Here is a 22553-nt window from a genome sequence, read left to right on the forward strand (position 1 = left end):
CACACGTCGCATTAGCATGGTCTCTGAGCCCCTGCCTTCCTGCGCTGGAAAGGCGCCGGAACCGCGGTACGTGCTGATCTCCTCGTTTGCTCCCCCAAAAGAAACGTAATGTCAAGATCGTCTGCTTTGACCGGTCATGGACCTAATGTCATTCTGGGGGAAAATATGATGTCAGGAGCAGCGACGGCGATTGATCGAGGTCCTGATGTTTCGCTGGGCGAAATACATTACTACAATTTTTGCTAGGTGTGTTGATTTTTGGAGAGGGTGTGCAAGGGTACTTGAGCCTTGTGCCGCGCTCCTGTGGGGGTTATTCTTGCTGTAGGGAGGTCAGTCAGGCTGACCGCAGTTAAAAGGTGAATTCAAACGAAGCGCCATTGACCCGCGGACCAGGCGTCACGTGACGCGCAGCTTCCGCTCCTAAAGTCCGTGCCTGGCTCGCGTACGGAAAAAGGCCACGCGCATGTCTAATCCGCTAATCGTCACTCCCGACATTCGTCTTTGCAGGTAGCGATATGCGTATCGGGCATGCACACGGTCTTCCGCCTTGCTGCGTTGACCAACATCGCGAACCAGGCGCAAACTCATGGCACGGAAGTGGGACATCACGTGGCGCCTTGTCCACTATAGTCCACGGGTCAGTGGTAAGTGGTGTGAATTCACCTTTATCAAAGCTCTTCTAGGAGCTGGTGCAAGGTGCGCCAGTGTCTGCAGTTAGGGACGCGGCGACCTGTGTTCAAGTTGTTAAACGGCCGGCTGTGTGCCGACCGCGGATGGTCCTTTCCGATCTGCCATCCTGTGTATCCCTTTATATTTCCGTAACCCTCTGTACCCATGGCGGTATGTGCAGGAGACTAATTATATTCGTTTTTTTTAGAGACCCAGCCTCGTATGTGTTTATTTCTATAAACTGTTGGACGTGAATTAGTCTTGTCTCACTGAAACTTACTTGAACTTCCTGGTCGCTTCATTGAATCAGCCACCAAGTCGTTCTCGAAGAACAAAAGAACCTCACTTTACTCAAGGATTCAGTCTGGTGTCCGGCTTTTAATTCTGAAGCAACCTTTGGGCGTAAGTGCTGGCAGCTGCCACGACCAGACAGGCGAAGGGCTCAACACTCGGGGAGCGACACACTTGAAATCCTTCAGTGTGGACACTGCGCAGGGCGTCCGTCTTCAGTTTGAAAGCAATGTCTGGACATTCCCTGCTGGGCGCTATGGCCGATATGCAGTCTGAGTAGTCGGTCACTAGCCTGTCGAACAAGCAAGAAGCGAAAATGTTGATTTGGTTAGTTCCAGTTTGCAGCGCGGCGCACTAAAAGCCATTTGTCCCTTGTCCATCAAACACCGGTTTAAATTAACTTGCAGAACCTTCCCTCCGCCCAACGACAAGCTGGACAGGGCGCACGCGGTGGCCCTCAGACAACTGCAGACGCTCACGTACCCCAACCTGGCACAATACCACAGGCTATTCCCCGGAACATACCCGACGAATATATGCAAGGTCTGACACACTGCTATTGGAACTTTACCCCACATGCTCTGGGACTGTAGCAAAAACACTGACGGTGCTAACTCCGGAACCCTCCCGCCGCGGTGGGCCGCTGCCTTGCGCAGCCCCAGCCTCGGTGACCAACTCTGAGCCGTCCAGCAGGCCCGCGAAGCGACGGCGAGGCAACATTTCGACGTCCCCACGTGGGAGACCTAAGGCCCCGTCGACGAAAGCTCTGCAGGGCTTTTAAATAAAGTTGTTACCAACCAAAAGTTGGGATGAAACGCTCTCAAGCTTCATTCTGAACGCCGACTCCGGATTCAAATGGGCTCAGAGCGCTGCCAACAAATCGCCACTGCAACATTCGCCTCTCACACGTCATTGTTACTATCAAATGTCACTGCAGCGCCCCTTTTGCGCCGTTGGAATAAAAGGAAAGAGAAATCTGAAGTTGGCAACCTTGACACTTTGCTGCCGAATGCGATTTCTGAGAAAAGCGGTGGCTCGAAAGAGGCCTGAAGGAGGAATTGCGAGATGCTTTAACGTCATCTACTGCACACATACACACATACAGCATACACCGACAACGCGGTACCTCTGCGATCGAATTTTAGCAAGCCGCACCTTACGAACGAGTTGGCGATTTTTCTGTTAGCGACAGAACGCCGAAGATGCCCATTCCGACATCGCGCACGCCGGCTAAGATTTTCGGCCTCGACTCTTCGTCATTTTAGGTACTCAAGCTCTCGTAACTAAAGGGCAGGGCATTGTCTCCTTGCCGCCATATTTATGTTTACTTGTTCACTGTAAATTATTGCCGCAGCTGCTTAAACAAGGTAAAACTCTCTGAACCAGAGGGCTACACAATAAGCATGATTGCTTCAATAAAAGACAGGGGTCGTTGACCCGTCCGTTTATCATGGAAATAAATATTCGAAGGAAGTCTTCGTATGCTTTCGCCTAGGCTTTCTGTGTACATTCTGATCAACAAATGTAAAATATTTTTGTTTGTTATTTGCATAATTGATTGCAGTGGTGCAGGGCATCGTCGACCAACGATCCACTCGATCCCCTCTGCTCCTGGCACAAAAGGAAAGGCAAGATATTCTGGTGAACGCGTGCAAGTAATTACCTGCAAACTTTTCGCCACTGAACTGACCGGACTTTCTTGTTGCGGGGTCTTCTGCGGCGGAGCTTCTTGGCCAAGGTCATTTTTCTCTCACACATATTTCTCACGTTGATAAGTTGCGTTTCGTTGCATCCTTGTACGGCCGCTGCAAAGAACAAGTTGAACGAAAATAACGATACGAACTGTTCAGTTTGAAGGTTGGTTTCGTTAGGCACAGTTGTGACGTAATGCTGTTTGCAGACCTTTTGTGCTATGGCGTCTACTGACCTGCTTGAATCGTGCGTCGCAGTTTTTTTAGAGACCTTTCCAGTCTGCGGTTTCGAAAACCTGCAATTGGCTTCCTGTCTGAAAGTGAAACAAGAAGAGAAAAAGATAGCATCACGGGCTCGCTATACTTATCAACTGACACTGTTACTAAGAGCGCCCCGAGTTCTATTCACAGGTTTGCTCCCATACTATCGACGCCTTTTGGTGTCAGATTGGACTGTACCACATGGTTTTAACCCTGAACACCTTTAATACTTTTAATTCCCTTCAAGTAGCCGTTAGTACCTGTAACGAAGCGTGAAAGAAGGGGTATCCACATTTGAATGCTCTTCGGTAGTCTTGTTATTAGGGATCTTCTTGCTCTCTAATGCTATATACTACGTGACACTTAGAGCGACGTTTTATTTATTTATTTTGGATGCGTCTGACGGTATAAAGATATACCAGACGGCAAATGCATTTTATCCAAAAACTGGCTGGCCTACGAAATTCATGGGAAAGCAAACGTTCTGTTTCTTCCCACGCTTTCTCAATACTTGGCTCGCTCAAAGACTGCGTACAAAAAAAATTTCGCGATTGCTCCAGTGTAATTACGTTTGCGATTAAAATTTCAAGTAAAAAACGTCTTTGCACTCATGCGGTGTGAAAAAAAGGACCGAACTTTTGGACGTTCCTGTTCAGATTACTCAATTCACTGCATTGCTAGTAAAATCACCGTTGCTGAAATTCAGGATCGTTCCATTGCAGTTTTCGCATAATCAACTGAGCTTTAAGAAACTCATGATAATCTATGACTGTCTTATGAAAGGCGCAAATGAATCGAGAGCCGACGCCATGCAGTGCCTAATTTCGTGTAAACGTTTTCTTAATTTGTAAAAAAATTAACCTTGGTGCGATTGGAAAGAGATTGTTTGTACACCACTCTACACTATGTATTTTCACTAAAACTGCGCCGCGTCGCCAATGCAAGAGTTGGCAGGCAGAGTACGCCGAGCTAAGAACGGCGATTAATTGGCCAACACCTTGGCTAATAATCCTAATCTTGGTGGCGGCGAATTGCAAATTATCGTTACGAAAAGCTTTGTAACTTAGGGCTCCCGATCGGTTCTAAAGCTTACGCTTTAGCATGGACAACGCTGCGCACTTTTAGAGAGACCAACGATGGAAATGCTACAAGACAAAGCGAGCATGCATATTTTGGCTGCATATTCACAATTCCTTTCGCGATAGCAGCCATGAGCTTTCAAGTGACGACCTGGCGAATTTCAGTCGTCGTTTAGTAGCGCGTGTAAACAGGCGTGTCTTCCCTTCAACAGTGATCTCAGCGCTTGTGTTTCGTGGTGTTGTGTTCGAGCAACTTCCTCGAAGGGAGGAACCGCTGTGCACAGCGGCTCTTTTTGAGGCGTCTGTTTATATGAGTGGGCGGCATTTGAGTTTTTCTATGACTTTACCTTAAAACGCGTGAAAATTCCATGTGTGCGACACTTCGTCTACGAGAAGAAAAAAAAATGGACGTGTGCAGTTTACCTTTTGGCTCCCTTTCGAATTACGATGTTGGATCAACTAGCCCAACAGTACGTCTTAAGCGACGATAAAGGAGAAGAAATAGTGCCAAAAAAATGTTGGACCCACCACCCGTATCTCTCAAATACTTGTAGACGGCACTGCAAAATCATCCCCGCCTCTCTCTGTTGTGGTGTCTTATGAAGACAGCATTTATTCAAAGCTCGTATACGGGGAAATGACAAAAAGGTTCAGGAAGGGGGGGCCACTAAATAGGCCATTGCAGATATATATAGCGTGGCGGAGATAGACGCTCCTCAGCAATAAAATGAAGCAAAAGAGCACTGCGGCGCCTAATAAAAGAACTGAAGCCAGCTTAAAATAAAGGGGCACTCGGAGTTAGCAACTCTTGAGGCTTCCATAAAGCAGAGTCTTTTCAGGACGTTCTCAATCTTGGCGGCGACTGCGGTCCTCCAGTGCACATTTTTGGTATGGTATACGGTATGAAAGGTTTAACGTGTCGGGGCTGCACATAGATTGTAAGAGACGCCGTACTGGTGGTCCGCTCCGCGGATTACTTACGAATAGCAATAAAAAAAGGCGGTGTATATTTGCCGGCGTATATATTCGCGAAGCTTTGTTGTGTTTGGTTTCTATTTTATTTCTTATCGCCGCTGGCGCGGGGTTCGTTTACTGTGTCACAAGGCAAGATTATTCCGAAACGGTCGTGATCAATATGAAGGAGCAAATGGTATCTTGAACTCCCAATCGCACCTGTAACACTCTGATAAACCTGCTGTGGTGGCTTAGTGGCTTTTGCGTTTGGCTGCTGATACCAAGGTATAGCGGGTTCGATCCCGGCCGTGGTGGCTGTATTTCGATGAAGGTGAAATACAAAAAAAGCGCCCGCGTGGTGTGCCATGTCAGCGAGCGCTAAAGAACCGCAGGTGGTCTAAATTAATCCGGAGCCCTCTGCTACAGCGTCTAGCCCATTTGTCGCTTCGTGTCGTTGAACCACGCAGTTCACAGGAGCTCTCATACCGAAGCCCAGCAGCCTGTGCCACTATGATGTTGCGATCACGAAGCACTCGATATCGCTTTTGGATACTTTAGCGCTCTTATAAGAGTAGTCCCCTAATGTTAAGTGAAAGCCAGCCGCTGTGTATAAACAATAGAAACACTTTTGCATTCACAACTATATAAATAATAAGTGCACAGCACACTTTTTGTGGCTCTGCTCGCCTAGATCTTGATTCTCCATGCATTTCACTTCTCAAACCTGCATTTTTTAACCTTATTTTTGGAGTGACCGCTTAAAGGTGCAGCGGAAGTAAACCAGAGAACTGCGCGCACTGCGCGAAACAGGATGAATTCTACAAAACTCTAATTTCACGAACCAGGACTGCGTCTTTTTCTTTAACGGCTGAAGCAGAAGGTATTAGAATTTAAAACCTGCCCTTTCTTTGAGTCGGAAGTGGAAAATTCTTCGACTATAGTGCCGAACCAGTGCACCAGAGCGCTGAGGTCCAGCAATGACAGGGACCGTCAGTTATGCGAACCTTGACAGAACAGCCTAACCGTGTCGTTCCCCGTTAAGTTAAACCAGATATGCATCTCCTTTATCAAGCGTTGGATAAAGCCTGACAGAAGGACGACATCGTCTTTCTTGGCGTGGCTGCTCAGAATGTGGTGCTTCGAGTCCGCATCAGTTTTTCACTTGCCGTTTCCCACAAAACACCGGCACTGATTAATTCTCGTGACACTATAATGCTTATTTCGAATCTTTCCGGCGTGTGCGATGCAGCTTTCCCGTTCGTTTTGAAGTCACGAAACTGTACTGTGCGCGGAATCAAATCGGCAGTGTTTTGTACTGTTCCTTCAAGAAGACTTTTCTGCAGCCTTGTAGAAGCTTAAGCTGGCGTGACAGAATCACGCGTTGCGCACGTGAAAGCCGGCAGCAGGTAAGAGCGTTTCATGACGGGCGCCTGTGCACTGACCAATCACGAACCGCCTCATGAATCTGGCCCCTGTGCCTCACCCTGGAAGTACTCGTAGTATTCGTCCTGGTCGTAGTAGTAGTACTCTTTTTCGCCCGTGTCCTCGAGGTAGTACTCGTCGTCTTCGTTGGCGGCATGCATGGGAGGCCCCGTGGGCGCCGGGCCCTTGTCAGCGACGCCGCGCCAGAGCTTCATGCACGCCACGCCTTGGAGCCAGGCCACAGAAAGCAGCGCGCATCGCCATCGCATGACGTCGCGATGCCGGCCCTTGCCGCTACTGCAACGAAAGATAGAAACATATTGCACTTGCGTGCTCTGCTGCAGTCCCGACTGTGTTGTTTTGCTTTCACATTAATCGCGTAATTCTAGGGGTGCGGGAATAGTGCTTTTTCGAAATCTAATCGAATATTAATGGTCAGCTTTGCTAGTCGAATACAAATAGTGTGGTACCTCGAGCTTGGCGCATGGTGGCCTTAGTTGCCTATGTGCCATAAAACCCAACACAGCACAACACAAATAGTGTGGTTAAAAACTAAATCGAATACGAATAGAATAGTGAAAGAACCGCATCGAATACGAATCGAATATTTGCTTGATTATGATGATTATGATTTTTTATGGAGCAAAGGCATCTAGGGCGAAAGAGCGCCATGGCACATGGTATTTTTCTTCTGCTCAAGGTGGGGTCAAAGACCCATTTCAAAAGAATTTAACTCAAAATAAGCCGAGAACCAGGCAGGGGAAAGCTTGTACCCATTGTATCACCGGTGGGTACCCGGTGGCACTGGGGATCGAACCCCGCACCTCCCGCACGCGAGGCGGATGCTCAAACCACTAGGCCACCGCTGCGGTATTTTCTTGATTAGTCGCTATTTGTACGAATGTTCGTACAAAACGAATAGTCACGCAAAACAGTGAAGCGCTAGCGGCGGCGCTGTAACTGTTGTAGTTAAACCTGCAGGTGTCGAAAGACGCAACACTGATCTCCGTTAGGGAACACGCAACGCGAAGTGAGCACGTTAACGCTATGGCCACCATGTCATAAACACAGGAAAATCGCCTTTTGCTACTACTCACGACAGCGAGAAAAACCAACGTCACATCTCAGTGTCCTTGAAAATTTTACTGGCATTGTTTATTAAGCATTTGGGACGGTAATTAGTGACTGACTCACGAGGCCCAGTTTTATGAATCGGAACAGGTAGCCTTCAGTTAGCTACCCATTTCATGGGGGGGGGGTTGTGTTCTATAACATACAAGGTTGGGCATAAAGGTAGGGTTTGCTAAATCTAGCTGAACCCTGCCACGTCGCCTAACATTGAAGGCCATATATATGAGCATTATGAACGCTGGCACGCCAGTGGACCGCGTCCCGGCGCTGACCGCATCCTTCCCGCACAGATTGATCGCGACGGCATGTTATGAGAGGTCGGGGTGGGCACTCTTTTTGACACAGTCGTTGGAGAAAACTACGGTGTGCCTATTCCAGCTCCGTGCCACTATTCGAAAACTTGAGAACGTTTTCGAATCGTTTTGAATAATTTTGCAGAAGCACTATTTGGTTCGTTCAGTGAATAGAGTTGGAGGTTATTCGATTCGGTATTCCTAAATTTCGAATAATCGCACATCCCTACGTAATTCTCGCGCTCCTGCGGCCTCGGCTGAATGTAAGGCTGAATACGTCGGGCTGTCACATAAAATGGGGAACGACCGGATGAAGGCGTGCATTCAAAGGTCTGCTGAAAGTTCGATCTCCAGAGTGATAATGTCTTGCGTCCTGTAATTCTTCTGTACACGACAATCTAGTAGCACTTGGCGCCTCTTTCAGAAAATATGATCAAGTATAGTTTATTCAAACAGGCAACAAACGATAACTGATTGCTGTGCCACGTGTGTCCCTCTCTGTGGTACGAGCGTCTCTGACTTGACGCCTGCCGAACTGTACATTCCGAGCTCCGAACAAACGCTGCTTAGACTTGCCCCGATCAGCCTTGTGTCTCTGCAGTGTGTTCCTTCACCATGGCATGATGCAACGACTAGCCAGAGGGTGCCGCTCTTGCACATCCGTTTTAAATGTCTCGTGTTTTTGAGAATGGATGGAAGCATCTCAGCTGTTTAAAGAACAGCATTTGAAAGACTCTCTACAAGTGAACCACTTAAAAAAACTAACAGTGAATGAATTTTCGCTTTGGACTCTGTCTGATTGCATAGAGCGACTTTATTATCCCGACAACTGCTTTTAACAGCGTGTACGATGCGCGACCAATGGCAAATAGGACGCCTTGCCACTTGATTCAGGTCTTCACGTTCTCCTTTCGTATTGCACTGTGCTATGTAATCTGGCAAGGGTCACATTTTCCTTAATGGAACCATATTTTCCACAAGCGCAACGTCGTTACAAACGACGTTTTCAAAAACGTGTAAAAAAAAGAAAATTTAGTTGCACTAACGCTGGTTAGCTGTAGGCAAGGTTGCGCAGGGGACAAGAAGGGCCTGCGCTGATATGAATCTAACAGCCTCAATGTTTTTTCGCATACCGGTCTTTTGGAGGTCTTTGACGTTTCGCTGCGTTAAATACAGTGCTAAAACTGCGATGATATACATCGGTGCGCAGAAAGTACTCACATGTGTGACTTCTTTTTCTTCCCGAGTAACGTCAAGCTCGAGCGCCCTCGTTCTTCGTCTTTCTTTCCATTTTGAAATATCCATGAGGAAGGCTTCACCCGGCCAGGTTTTAGGCTTTTAGCGTGTATGCATAAAAACGTTGTTTGGTTTGGAAATAATGGGACAAGAATGTGAACGACAAGAGTGTGAATTCTGGCCTCGGTAGTCAGAAAAAAAAGCATTATCAGTTGTCGTTTGATCTATTTTTCTTTTCAGATTTTCTGGCGCATTTTCACACTTCTTTTGAACGTTGGGAGCGGCTGGCTGTCTTTTCTGCCGCGGAGGCGAAGAAAAATATATGCCCAGACTGCGACAGTATGGGGGGAGATGAAGAGAAAAAACTTTTAATGACCAAAAAAATAAAGGGTGTTGACTGAGATGGTGGTTGGAGTCCTCAGTCCAGGACCCCAGTGGCCTCGGCCGACGAGCGCGCCAGTTGGATGAGCGCTCATTGGCAGTGGGAGGAGAAACAGGAGGGAAGGCTTGGTCAGCCAGCGAGTTTTTTTCCAACGGTCTGCCACAAGTGGGAACATGGAATTTAAAGTTGGGGACCTGGTTGCAGCGAGGTGTCGTTTCCTTTAATTTTCTCGAAGATTTCGTGCTGCGCCTCAAATTGTCGTGCTGGGTTGTGGAAGCTACCGCACGCTGCTTCCTAAGCACCTAGCACTCCTGCATTAGCCTGTACCCCAGAGAAACAGGGCCCGCCGTGCTTAGCCGCAGCCCCAGTGCTACTTTTGCACCGTCGGTGACCATCACGTTGACTGCTATTGCCATTCTCATACGATCACTTCAAAATAGCTGTGCGGCGGAATTTACGCGACAAAAAGCGCGCATTGCGCTCGGCACGGCTTCAAGTGCTGGAATAACTGATTGCATGCTGCAAAGACTAGCTGGATAGGGCCGCCGTTTGATGTCCTTTAGGTGACATAAGGGACGCAGGCTGTTCCGAAGCACGAGCAACGAAGCAATGCAAGATAGTATGTCGCCTAAAGGGCAAAAATATTAGAGGGAAATGAGTGATGGTTCCGGCATTGGTTTTTGCTCATTACCAGCAGACGAATGCATGTCCTTTGTAAACATATCTGGCAAGCTGGTCACGACACTGACGCACGGTTCTACAAAAAATCGCGTCTATGCATGACCACGGTTTAGTACGGCTCACATTAAAAAAAAATATCAAGCTTGACCGAGCCAGTCTACGCGTGGCGCTGAAGTAGTGGCACTAAAACAATAAGGCCGGCTCATGCCCATGTTCCTGCGTGTTGCCTTTATTCCCTTCAAGTGTGTGCGGGGAATTTGAGGCGCTGTCCCGCGCACCGTCCTGTCCGGACGCGGAGAGTTCAGTGGCGCCCCTGCGCGAACACCATCAGTCCGGCGAGGGCGAGCGCCCAGAAGCTGGCCGCAGCAGACAGCGGTGTAGCAGCAGACCACAGCGGGCGGCAGTCGGTCAGGTACTTGTAGAAGGAGTCCTTCACACGGTCGTACACGTACGTCTCGGCGTTCTTGTCAGTGGCACATCCGTTTTTCCTCGTTGCTTCGATGGAACAGTCCTTAAAGATTCGCAGCTCCCTGGACGAGCGGCAGCAACATTAATAGCAGTTGTCCAAGTGAAAGACTGATCGTTGCGTACACGCCGCTAGGGCTTGCTGAACGAACACAATGACATGCTTATTGTTGAGGGCAAATGTCTCGCTGGCCACACGTAGTTTGATTGCCTACATTGCTTAGCTTAGATACTAACGTGAATGCAGAGGTACAGCACAGTGCAGTATTGCCCGATATGTTATTGTGTGCTGGCAATGATTCTAAGGCTGCAGTAAACTGATCAGGAATTCAACATAGTAAAAATCTTAGAAAAATTGCGATATATGCGCTTGCGTAGCCCTCTTTTTACTCTGCGCCTTTAATGTTTACGATTTCTTCCAACTCTGCTTGCTTTCAGTATTTTCTATTCGCGCGATCCTCCTCCACGCATAAGTGCGAGCGAAGAGACAAGGAAGATGTGAATAAACGCTTGCAGGAAACTTACACGCAAAGGTGCTTCGGCTGAGAGATGCCCTTCTTTTTGATCTGGTCGTACGCAGATTGCTGGCAGGTATCCACGGACGTTCGGACGGCTTCGAAATTGCACCTTTCTGGGGGCGTCAGTACCATTGGTATGCCTCCGCCAAATGACCGGATTGCTGCAGTTCAAAGGAGACTGCTCGACACGTTTCCGGGAAAACGCAAACGCTCTAAATTGGTTTTATTTGCCTTACCAGTTAAGTTTCCTGACCCAATGGCATCCATGTTTTGATGAAGATCTGGCAAGACAAGGTTCAGGGCATATTAGGCACCCACGGTGTGGGACCTGAAGCGCAGATCACTGCACAACCTTAGAAACTTACTTTCCATCCTAGGCTGGTTCGATGAAGCCGCTCCCTGCTCGCAGGACCATTTGTGGTGGCGCAGAACCTTGTCCGCGAAATGAGAGACGTGGAACATGACTTCCGAGTCCTCGCGGCATGCCGTCTCAGAAACCGCCTCGTTGACGCAAAGCAGGAATGTGTCGCTTGCCCTGGGCAAAGAGCTGGAAGGTGAGGCAGTGCCCGCCAAGGAGTCGCGACTGTCACTCACCTGCATATGTTCAGCTTGTTGTTATCCTTATCCTCTAGGATGGGTTCGACGGTCCTGTTCAGCAGGCGGACGCACTGGTTGAGCTTGAGCACCAACGAACGCTCTTCGCACTTCTTCTCGCTCGCTGGAAGGAAATGAAAGCGGGGAGGATGAACAGCTGCTTCCTCCTGGGGGAGGCAGGCGTAGCGGTCACGCGAGATCATCTCACTCTGAATGTTTTTGCAAGCCCAGCGGTGCTCGTAGAGTACATGGACGATGAAATGCGTCGTCTGGTCCAGTACCTCCTCGTCCGAGTTGCAGTCCGTGTGGGCGAGAGCAATGTTCACGCACGACTTGAAGTTCTCGGTTTGCCTTTGAAATATAAAGATTCCATTCTTAGCTTTCTTCCATTCGCTTAAACAAACTTTCGAGTGAATAATGAATCGCTTACGAGCAAATGAGCTTCTGGTTGGCTTTTTTGTTGTCCAGCAAGGGCTCCAAGTTGCCCTTCATAGACTTGAGGCAATCAACCATGCGACGCATCAGTTTTCGTTCGCTGCACTTCTTGCTCACCAAGGGGACTGCGCGGAGTTACGAGAGCGCCCGTACAGCCGTTATAGCTTGCATATGACCTACACTGCTGACAGCTATAATTCGCCACTGACCGCTCTAAAAATAGCCCTCGACTCTTTCGCAACGAGGAAGCACATACCTTTAGTCACAGCTGACGTTACTGTCGGCGGCGACGTGCTCTTGCTGATAATAGCTGCTGCATTCTGGGTAGGAGGCTGGGATGTCAGGTTTGCCGTCAAAAAGGACACTGAGGGAGGAAAAGAAGATAGTTTAGCATGCGTTGTTGCTGCTTAAAAACTGCTGACATACGTTCAGTGCAGTTGAGTCGATTTTTGACGATGATACTAGTTGCCTTAGCCATCTCCCTTTGCGAGGCCGGATCGTTCTCGCAGGACAGGAACAGTTGGAAGTCCTCAATGCAGGACAAGTAGATCTTCAGTAGCCTGAAAAATGCACAGCACCATTTTTCTGTTTGAACAGGTATTCAGGCAATATAGGCTCAGTGATAGACTGTATATGGATGAACAGCAGTCTCAGCTTAACCGAAATGAACATCGAATACTTCTGACGTACCAGTGTACTGAGTTGGGCCAGTTGATTCAACATACCCAGACTAAAAACAGAGCAACAGACAGACGCTGGCCACAGAACACAAGCACTAACTGCAAGTATACAGAGCGTGTTGTGCGGTCATCGCCTGTCTCTTACGCTGAGGTCAGCGTATGCAGCTGCTCTGAATTAGATAAGCATGATCGCGCACGTTTCTTCCAACGTGCACGAAGCTGTAAGTGTAGCAAGCTGACGGCCAAGCTTGCTTGCGGAATACTTCGCTCACTTGTGAGCACAAATCGTCTCAGCGCACGGTGTATTTTTGAGAAATTCTGAATTCTGCCAGCATGAGCCCTCTCCGCTTGCTGTCACTGGCCCTAATCGCTTCTACATTCCTTTCTCCATTAATGATGACACTACATACATCCTGTGGAACCTCTGACCTGTACAAACACAAGTGAGGGATAAACATTGGGGGTTACAGCGCTGCCTTAAAATGTGCAGCACGTCTACACTGATGGTTGGAAAAAGTGTGCTTACTTGCAGGAATCGTCGTTTTTCTTCTCAGACAAATACTTTTCCAAAGGCTTCAGCCCGTTCTCGCAGTTATTGATGCCTTCCCGGAATTTGTTCTTGTCGCAGTCATTCGCGCCCGGCTTATCTGTGTGTTCACTTCCTGCTGAAGTAAAGAAAAAAATAAATGCGAAGAAAACAAGCAGTTAACTATTACTACGTACTGCTTAACTGCTGCTCTCCTATACTATACGCACCTTGACTTCTGCAATGTCCTAAGGCTATAAGCCTCAACGTTTTAACATACAACAGCGCGGGCCAGTCATGTTAAGATGCCAGTCAGCACACACTGTTGTTACGTGCAAGATGCTCTGAGCATTTGGCCCCTGATTTGCCGGCGAACTTCATTGGGAGCTTAAAGTATTGCTCATAGCGGTAAATTTTTGGACGTTTTCACCAGAATTTTTCTGTGTGCTTTCATTTCCACTAAGCTATCCAAGTTTTCCATGGCTCTCGCGCAAGTAGAAACACGCCTGGCAGGCTAGGGACGCTTTATGAGCATGCAGCTATTAAACAGACTAACGTACCAAGTATATTGTGCAATCGTCGATGACGCAGCTGGTGGGCACTGCGTATTTTCGCGCGTATTACTAGCGTCGTAAGGCTACTCAATCCTGATGAAATGCCACAATAGGGTGTATCCAGAACGCACGCAGCGCAGACTTTTTACGTTTGTGGCCTAACGCGCAATGTGACCCCTATATGAGCAAAAAATGTTCGCAGTGTGGTGCCTGGCTATCACTCAACGAAAACAAATTAGCGCCTATTTTCTTCTGCTTCAAATTCAAATTCAAAATAGATTAAGGGCCTCTAAAACATACAGGACAGTGTGACGCTACCAACTTGCGCGTGGCGTCATCTGTTCGCATTCGGCGCCGTTAATGAAACAAGCACCACGCTTTCAAGACTGAGTGAAACCCTATGGATGCCGAAAACGTGATGTTTAGGTGGGGCGACCGACAGCGACCCAGTGTACTTTGTCCGAACTGCCACAGAGATGTATTCAAGCTGCCTTGCCCGTGCAAGGGCTGTGAATCGCTGGGGCGCTCTTTCCCTTTCGTTACGCCTAACCCGCTAAGAGCGTTTCTGGCACGCGAAAACCCCACATAAAACGCGCGCGGCCGTGCCGCCGAACTTGCACCATCATGGGTGCCCGTTTCTTGCGTCCGTGACGGTTCTAGTACGACGGCGACAAGCTTTAGCTTATCGTTACTTGAACGTAACTCACGAAGTGAAACTCCTTCGGCCGCCGTCTTGGTCTTGTCGTCGACTCCAAGTGCGTCGAGCCGCTTGACTTCTTCGAAAAGGGAGCGGGTAGCGTTGCTCGCGGCGACCGCTATGGCTAGCAGGAGAGCGTAGAGGGGCCGCATGGCTGGCGCTGCCGGGCTCGTTCACTTCGAACCAACGGCCTGGTCCCGGTGATGACACGCACCGCAGATGCTGCAGCCTGAGCGCACAAGGAGAAATCCACAGGTTACGGACCCTTCGGCTTAGGCCTACAGGAAAGCAGCGGTATAAACGGAGTCGTAAATTCAGTTCTCCACGCTCACTCTGTACTGCGTACCGAAGCCAGGTACTGCGCCGAGAACCACGAACAGGAAGGTAAAGAACCACGGTTAATACAGGCACCCGCTGGCGATCTTAGTCTGTTCAGGGAGCAGGAAGAGCGCAGCGAGCGTCCAGCGAGCGAGCAGGCTCCAAGACTAACGAGCCGATGGGCCTACAAAACAATCTCTCCGCACACCTCGGCGAGGGAGACGGGTACTCACCTCACCCGCACGCAGGAGTCTCCAGAAGTCGTGGCCTGGCGGATCGAGCGGAACCAGCGGTCGACCGGTGGCCTCGAGCGTTCCAAGAGCGTGCGCACCAGATCGAGCCGCGCGACCACTGCGGCTTCCTCTTCGTCCTCGACACGCGAACTGCCAGCAAAGCGTCTCGGGCCGCGCGCATCATCATCTTCTTCTTCACCACAGGTTAATGGCACATACCCACGAGGGGGGATTGGCCAAGGTGTAGTAGAATAAACAAAGAAGTTTCCATGGAAGATGACGACAAAAGTGTAGCACCAATCGTGAATTTTGAAAAATCAGTGAATAAAAACAACAGAACAATATTGACAGACAGCATTTTGGTGAAAAGAGAAGAGCTCGTAGAACTTTAAAAAAATTAGCACATCAACCTACCAGTTGCAATTATGTAATCGTGGAGAAACCCACAAATAGAACTCAATGCAAATCCCTTGGCGTTCGCACCAAACGAGAATAATACTGGCAAAGATAAAGGGAGCCCTAACCTGGAGAGAGGGACCTCCAGGTAAATATTTCTCTGAAGTGCGAACCTTGGGCAGTAGAGGAGAAAATGGTCTAAAGATTAAACTTTCCCAAATGCGTCACATAGGTTCGTCGGTGTCAACGCACACCTGCATAGATATAAATTCAAACTTGGAATCCTGCACCGCAACCGCGTCATTGTTACCTCACACAGTCTGGATTTACACGAACGGACATTCCAATTATATGCTAAGTGCTGATAGTCAGTGGTATTTAGTAAGGGATCTCGTAACCTGGCTGATATATGTAGGAACCGCTGAAACCTGGAAATCGCCAGCAGGCTGAAATTCGGGACGGGATGTGTCACTGACCCGTCAAGAGCCGACCTTGCTAAGTAATCAGCCACCTCATTTGAATGAATACCAGCATGGCCAGGGACCCAGACAATACGGACCACCTTCAAAGTGCTTGGGACAATAAATCGCAGGATGCGGCGCAAAAAATCTTCTTGTGAAGTGTCAAGGGAGACTAACACCGACAAACAATCAGCGAGAATAATAACATGAGACACATAGCATGGAATTTTGTGAAGGGCCATTCCAAGAGTAAAAAATTCCGCAAAGAATATAGGAATATAATCTGGGATGCGGACAGAATAGCTCCATGCCAAATCCTGCGAAAAGATGCCAACTGCAGCTTTTTGGCAGTTGAAATTTTTTTTTCGCGCGTAACTTCGTCTTCCTTCACTTCGGCTTCGTTTTTTTGCGTGTTTGCTTTGTCGCAGCCACTGCGTGGTTGATCGACTGCTAATCTTTGAAAGCCTCCACGTACCTCCTGCTGGAGTACAATTATAAATTTGAATCATATTGAGCACTTCTTATTTGATAGTGCCGATGAGCACACATGAAGAATTAGACAAAACGCAATATCAGAAACTTCTATTCGTGTTCAGAGCAGAGCCTCGAAAATGCTGCGGAATTGCTGTAGCTTTAGCGGCATCGCGTTCTACTAGTGGGGAATGCCAAAGCGCAGTTTCATTGCAAGGTGTCTCGGTTCATGTTGGTACTCACGCAATTGTCACGAGTTCATGCGCTTATCGAGCGCGGAGTAAACGAAACTCGGGTCGTCTGCAAGTGAAACGCCCTGTATCGTAACGAATCAGTGCTGATATCCCCCAGGAGTTTCCTCATAGCGATCCGGCTAATCGTACCGTAAACAAAGAAATCGGCATGTGTAGGCTTTCCTTGCTTTTGAAATGATGCCTGCCGCTATCTCTGGACCCTGCACAACCGCTGTTCACATCCTTGATACAAACACAAATGGCAAACGTATTAGTACTGTCGTGACCTTGAGCTTTATTGTAGCCTAGGCCGTCGTTCTTGTACTGAAATCATGGGGCCAGTGATTACGTGCTTCTTTGAAAGATAGTATATACAGTCAGATGTTCGGCCCAAGAGTAGGATACAGGCAGAAGGCAGAAAGATGTGTTAGGGGTGTTTTGTTGGGGGGAGACAGGGTATTTTAACCTCCACCAGCACCCAAAGTGCGCGCCTTTGTGCGCCTAGCTTCAGAAACCGGGCCTCTCGGAGCATAAATTCCTGCCTCGGACTGGCTGCGGATCTTTGGTCAAAATGTTTCTTTCTATTACTAGTATGTGTGGCCTCAAGTGAGTGTTGACGCTTTGGAGGAGGGCCTCGCCTCACAAACCTCCGGCATTCGCACCGCCTGGACTCCTCCTCTGGAATTGTAAGCACCCACTGATATCACCGTTGGCCTGCCGCACATCGAACTCGTAAGCCACGGAAGTGCGTGGCCTGCAGCAAAGACTACTGTTTTTTTTTGTCGCACTCTGCGTGCCCGTGCAAAATTATTCAAATCCAAGGTTCGCCGGAATCCCGTCTGGCGAGGCAAATTCATAGCTATTGGCAATCGCCAAAAAAAATATATGTTCCACCTTTGAAGCGAATACCCTATAAAAAGTCGGAAGAAAGTCAGTGGTACACTCTTTCAGAGAGAGTGACATATCCTTCGCGCCAACTTACCTGCAGCCGCTGCGGCGACTCAGTGGTTATAGTGCTCTGCTGCTGACCCGAAAGACGCGAGTTCGATCCCGGCCGCGGCTGTCGCATTTCGATGGAGGCGAAATGCTAGAGGCCCATGTGCTGTGCGATGTCAGTGCACGTTAAAGAACCCCAGGTGGTCGAAATTCCCGGAGCCCTTCACTCCGGCGTCCCTCATAGCCTGAGTCGCTTTGGGACGTTAAACCCCATAAAGCAAACTAAATCAAGTTACATGCAACACGTTGCGGCTACGAAGCACGACCAGTCTTGCGCGAACCGTACCCGGTCAAGATTTCTTTTGGCATGTTCCACAACAAAAGTTTCCGTTTTTCTGAGCGTGCGGTTCATGGCACGTGGTCTTTGACGAAGAGGACGAAGCGAAGCAAGGCGCGCCTTTTTGCAGAGTTTTTGTTCGAAATTTTTTACCGTGTTCTCTCTGTGTGTGAGCCGTTTTTGTATTCCAAATGATTCAGTTATAGCCTCATTTTTATTTTCTTTTGCCGCCGTTTTATGCCGTACGCTGTTACGCAGAACACAGGGAAAGCGATTTTGGCCGCAGCTAGGCGGCGGCGTGCGTAGAAGAGGAAGAAACGCATTCCGGAAGCATAGCGCGTGGCTTCTAGAACCACGTCGCCTTAAGCCAGCTGCTGACGGCCGCCGTATGCTGAGGGCTACCAGGAGAGGCGAAGTCAACCCTAGATGAGACAATGTAAGTACACCTGACGTCGAGCACTGCGAAAGGACACCGCTCTAAGCATGTGAGCGCGTTCGTGCTTTCTCCTCCGGCAGGTTGGCGGGCGAGTCAAGGTGGCGAGCCTACTTGAGCATCCTGTTACAAGCCGTATCGTTGGTTCTGCTCGTCTTTGCTTGTTTCTTTCCTGTCAGGGTATTCTCAGGTGCGTGGCTTTTTATTCATGCGTTTCTTTCGATGAGAGAATAGTTTACTCTTGTTTCAGTGCGCGCTGCAGGGTCTGCAGGCATTCTTCGTGGCATTTGAGTTGCTGCGGCTACATACCGCGAGCTGTGTGATGATGCAGCGTTCTTACAAAGCAATTGCAGGGCACAAACTTGCTCGGTACATTATCTTACTCCTCAGCGCTGCAATCGTGATCGATGGCTGTTTATGGTTTCATGTGTGTTTAACGTCCCAAAGCGACTCAGGCTATGAGGGACGCCGTAGTGAAGGGCTCCGGAAATTTCAACCACCTGGGGTTCTTCAACGTGCAATGACATCGCACAGTACACGGGCCTCTAGAATTTCGCCTCCATCGAAATTCGACCGCCGCGGCCGGTATCGAACCCGCGTCTTTCGGGTCAGCAGCCGAGCGCCATAACCACTGAGCCACCGCGGCGGCTTGATAGCTGTTTATATTGAACTGACTCCGTGTATTCACATACCAATCGACTGCGTGCATTTCTTGTAGACGTAATTATAATCAGCGTGAACCGTCATTAATGTCTTGTGGCGGTTGTCATTTTTCCTCCCGAAGCTATTGCGCACTTGGCACGCGTAATCAAATTGTAGCTACCTGCGTTTACTGCAGTCACCTGCTGCTTCAAAATTATTACATGCAGCACAGAGAGGCAGCAGACTAAGGCCCAGTGGCCAGGTGTGTTCTGTCTTTATCATTGCTTAGCCCTTGTTTGCACTACACATGCAAGAGTGAATCAACTAGCCTGCTGAAAGATACTGCTCTCGTGCAGCGCTGGCCCTGCTGTAGAATCACAACTAAGCCGAACTACAAGTGAACGTGCCAGGGCAATTGCGCGAGTTATCTTCGCTTGATGCTTCTATAATTTCCAGGGTATCGTTTCTAGACCTTATAGGAAGCTCACTGCAAGCACCTAATGTTTTTGCTCGAACTCTTGACTTTAAAACGAGGGCCTACAATAGCACGTTAAAATGCGCTGGTATACTTGTCGCTTTACTTCATGCACGCATACCGCAAGCACTGCTAAAACAGGGGTGAGTTGGTTCTGCATCTTTGTTACAGCGCACTACTGCACAACACTACTCGGAAGTGTTGAGTAGTAGCGCGCTGTAACCAAGTCACGAATACCGGCCTTTTGCGCCGCGGTAAACCGCGCATGCGGCTTCAGTAAGCCAGACTACTGAATTCTTTCTTTTGTTGCTTTGTGCTCCGGCAGATTCAAGCTGCACTACGAAAGCACTGGTTGATGATGTACTCCGTTGTTACGGTGCGTTTAAAGATGGAGTTTTCCGGAGAGACGACGTAGACAGTACCATCTCTAGTGATCCAATGTTGAGAAATTTGACATTCTCTTCGCACTATCTGGACACCGGCAAGAAACTGCATGAGTGCATGTGAGTATCTGAAGTTGCACCACTGCGGAGAGCGTTAAGGGCAGTAGTGCGGTGTGGTGTGGAGTTTAACTTTCCGAAGCTTCACATGGGCTATGAGGGACGCCGTAGTTGACAGCTCTGAATTAATTTCGACCACCTGACGTTATAGAACGTGCACTGCCAACACACAGTGCACGGGCTCTTTAACTCAACAGCGTTACTACCCTCATGTCGGGAAAAATTGTCCGGCGTTTAAGGCCTCGCAGCCGGAAAGGCCAGAGCACGAAGATGAAACGTAGCGCCTGGCCAAATTGGTCACGTGGCCTTGCGACGTCATTACAACCTGCCCACCGGATAGTGAGCAAACTACCCACCGTGGCAGGTGGCAGTTAAATGAAACGTTGGTTGCGAGAGGTTGCTCACAAGCTCACCTGCGTCTCACAAGCAGGTGGCTGTGCTTGAAACAGCCACCTGTCGGGGCAGTGGCTCATCGCTTAACCGCTGCAGCACTGCGCCAGGAGTGGTATGAGGACTCACAGGGACCTATGAATGTAAAGTAGAGAGTAACCATTTCCGCATATGTAGGCATTAATTAATTAGCTTTATTGCTTCAGACTCTTATTGCGGAGGTTAATTTTTTTTTCTATTTCGCCGCAGCAGATGGCATTTGATCCCGCGGCCTTGGGCTCAGAGTTGAATGCCAAAGCTACAGAGTAACCGCGCTGAGTCAAAGACATTAATTCAGTAGTGAGGAATTACCTTTAGTACTTAGTGCTAAAACGACAGGATGGTTCCACTGTTTTCGTGCTTTGCACTATTGCAAGACTACTGTAACTGGTGCGAGCTTGAGACCGTAGCGGTTTCTATCAAGGTAAAGTGCTTTCAGGTGTAGTGATGTCATTCATTCAGTGAGAAAGAAGCGTTAGGACCTTCCTTGTGAAGCTAAGTTTATCTCGTATTGTTGACAACTAACCGTGTGCCTCCGCTTGGCTTTTGTCCTGTTCGGTGCATTACATGAGATGTTCCTCTGCCTGCAGACTCCTCAGTTCGTACGGCGAGTGCATTCGTGCGATCGCGGAAGGTCGGTGCCGGTCCCACATGACGTTGTTCCAGTACGAGGAAGTGCAGTCTTTAGCTGCGAACCTGGTGGGATTCGTCAACAGCAGCTGCAAGGCGATAGAAGTGTACGGTAAGGCTGCCACCGTGCCCACGCGCAACTCTGACACACTTGAAAAACAAACGGAGACCAAATGAAGGCGACAGTGAACCTTTTGTACCATACCTTCGTTTTGTTCATCGCAGTGCTGCACGCAGTTGTTTATTGTTTTTTTTTACTTCAGAAAAGCAAGCTGCAAACGGCACCGACAGTCTGTCCGGAGTGAAGAAATGCCTCGTAATACTGGCCAAAAAAGTGGTTCCTTTCCTGGGCTCTGAAAACAAGGACGTCGTCCGCAAGGCTTGTTGGTGAGTTAGCGTCTCCTTCCTTCGGTCACCGCGCTCGAATGCGGTTTTTCTTCCTGTCTTTGGCAACCTGGGCAATTAACGCGACAGCGTTAAAGGCCCTGTTCCCCTGAAAGCGCGGCGTCGGGGTTGTGATCGAAAAATCACGGGCACAGCTCTAGCAGGTGGTCCCCAGAGAGCAACCTAGGAGGCAGGTGGGCCACCTACGTCACGTGACCTTGCGGCGCCATCACAACCTGCCCTCCGGATAGTGAGCAAACTGCCAGCCGTGACAGGTGGCAGTTAAATTAATGATTGAACGCTCAGGAAGAGCAACCTGGGCCCCACAAGGCCCACCGCTGGGAGCACCTGCCATCGCAGGGCAGTGGCGCATCGCTTAACCTCTGCACCAGTGCGACAGGAAGGGTATGAGGACTCCCAGGGATCTATGAATGTAAAGTGGACAATGACCTTCTGTATATATGGGAATTAACTCATTACGCTATCGCGTCATACCCTTAAGGCGCAGCTTAACTGTCCGCTCCAATTTTTTTTACTGCCCTGGTGGTCGAAATTATTCCGGAGCCCTCCACTACGGCACCTCTTTCTTCCATTCTTATTTCACTCCCTCCTTTATCCCTTCCCTTACGGCGTGGTTCAGGTGTCCAACGATATATGAGACAGATACTGTGCCATTTCCTTTCCCCACAAAAACCAATTATTATTATGCCCTTTCGAAATCAGTTTTAACTTAGATACAGTTGTGACAAACAAGAGTTGCAAATGTTCAGTTGCTTGATTTCCTGCGTCTCGTTCGTGTTGTACAATGCCTCCCGAACAGAGCTAGTAACACAGGCACTTTTCCTTGTTTTCCCATTGCGCCACTGTGGTGCCCTTTCAATTGGTGTCGTTCACGCGATGAATGTTGACTTAACTACTAGCAGGCCACTGTTAAATGGGAACACCACCCAAGAGGAAACGCAGCAGTTTGTCTGCGCACCATACTGCCGCCCGCACAGTAAATGGCACCTCGCTCAAGCCCCCTGTTACAACTTTCGCTTGAACGAGTATATTTTCACGTCTGCTACTCCACCAACAAAAAATAAAGCCCGCTACCCCTCTTATGCGCGGTATTTC

The 22553-nt window shown here is 48.9% G+C and overlaps 2 protein-coding genes across 4 annotated transcripts; both read right to left on the bottom strand.

Annotated features, from left to right (window-relative positions):
* Nucleotides 1-1039: 1039 nt before the first annotated feature.
* Nucleotides 1040-9070, bottom strand: LOC144135255 (uncharacterized). The gene is made up of 5 exons (XM_077667989.1): nt 9013-9070; nt 6429-6664; nt 2888-2965; nt 2624-2765; nt 1040-1252 (listed from the first exon to the last, which is right to left on the bottom strand). Exons 2-5 carry the CDS (start codon nt 6634-6636, stop codon nt 1048-1050), a joined length of 633 nt encoding a protein of 210 aa, XP_077524115.1. The 5' UTR covers nt 6637-6664; nt 9013-9070; the 3' UTR covers nt 1040-1047.
* Nucleotides 9071-10302: 1232 nt separating this feature from the next.
* LOC144135268 (uncharacterized) lies at nt 10303-15255 on the bottom strand. Of its 3 annotated transcripts, none has more exons than XM_077667998.1 (12): nt 15111-15255; nt 14570-14788; nt 13309-13444; nt 12529-12662; nt 12359-12466; nt 12098-12227; nt 11876-12018; nt 11668-11791; nt 11439-11608; nt 11310-11354; nt 11081-11234; nt 10303-10620 (listed from the first exon to the last, which is right to left on the bottom strand). In XM_077667998.1, the coding sequence occupies exons 2-12, from the start codon at nt 14709-14711 to the stop codon at nt 10392-10394; spliced, it is 1515 nt and encodes a 504-aa protein (XP_077524124.1). In that variant the 5' UTR covers nt 14712-14788; nt 15111-15255; the 3' UTR covers nt 10303-10391. The 3 variants fall into 3 exon arrangements, with proteins under 3 accessions (XP_077524124.1, XP_077524121.1, XP_077524129.1); XM_077667995.1 differs by having other exon boundaries at nt 13309-13447; XM_077668003.1 differs by lacking the exons at nt 11876-12018; nt 12098-12227 and having other exon boundaries at nt 13309-13447.
* Between the last annotated feature and the right edge of the window lie 7298 nt (nt 15256-22553).

The sequence above is a fragment of the Amblyomma americanum genome, chromosome 1 (assembly GCF_052857255.1).
Source record: "Amblyomma americanum isolate KBUSLIRL-KWMA chromosome 1, ASM5285725v1, whole genome shotgun sequence".
Lineage (NCBI taxonomy): Eukaryota > Metazoa > Arthropoda > Arachnida > Ixodida > Ixodidae > Amblyomma > Amblyomma americanum.

Excerpts from the sequence above, each read along its gene's own strand:
- LOC144135255 (XM_077667989.1), bottom strand. The coding sequence starts at position 6,636 with ATGCGATGGCGATGCGCGCTGCTTTCTGTGGCCTGGCTCCAAGGCGTG. Across the intron at positions 2,966-6,428 it reads ATACTACGAGTACTTCCAGG|ACAGGAAGCCAATTGCAGGT; the intron begins GTGAGGCACAGG and ends TTTCACTTTCAG. Across the intron at positions 2,766-2,887 it reads GCGACGCACGATTCAAGCAG|CGGCCGTACAAGGATGCAAC; the intron begins GTCAGTAGACGC and ends TGTTCTTTGCAG.
- LOC144135268 (XM_077667995.1), bottom strand. The coding sequence starts at position 14,711 with ATGCGGCCCCTCTACGCTCTCCTGCTAGCCATAGCGGTCGCCGCGAGC. Across the intron at positions 12,228-12,358 it reads AACGTCAGCTGTGACTAAAG|TCCCCTTGGTGAGCAAGAAG; the intron begins GTATGTGCTTCC and ends AACTCCGCGCAG. Across the intron at positions 12,019-12,097 it reads AACCAGAAGCTCATTTGCTC|GCAAACCGAGAACTTCAAGT; the intron begins GTAAGCGATTCA and ends TATATTTCAAAG.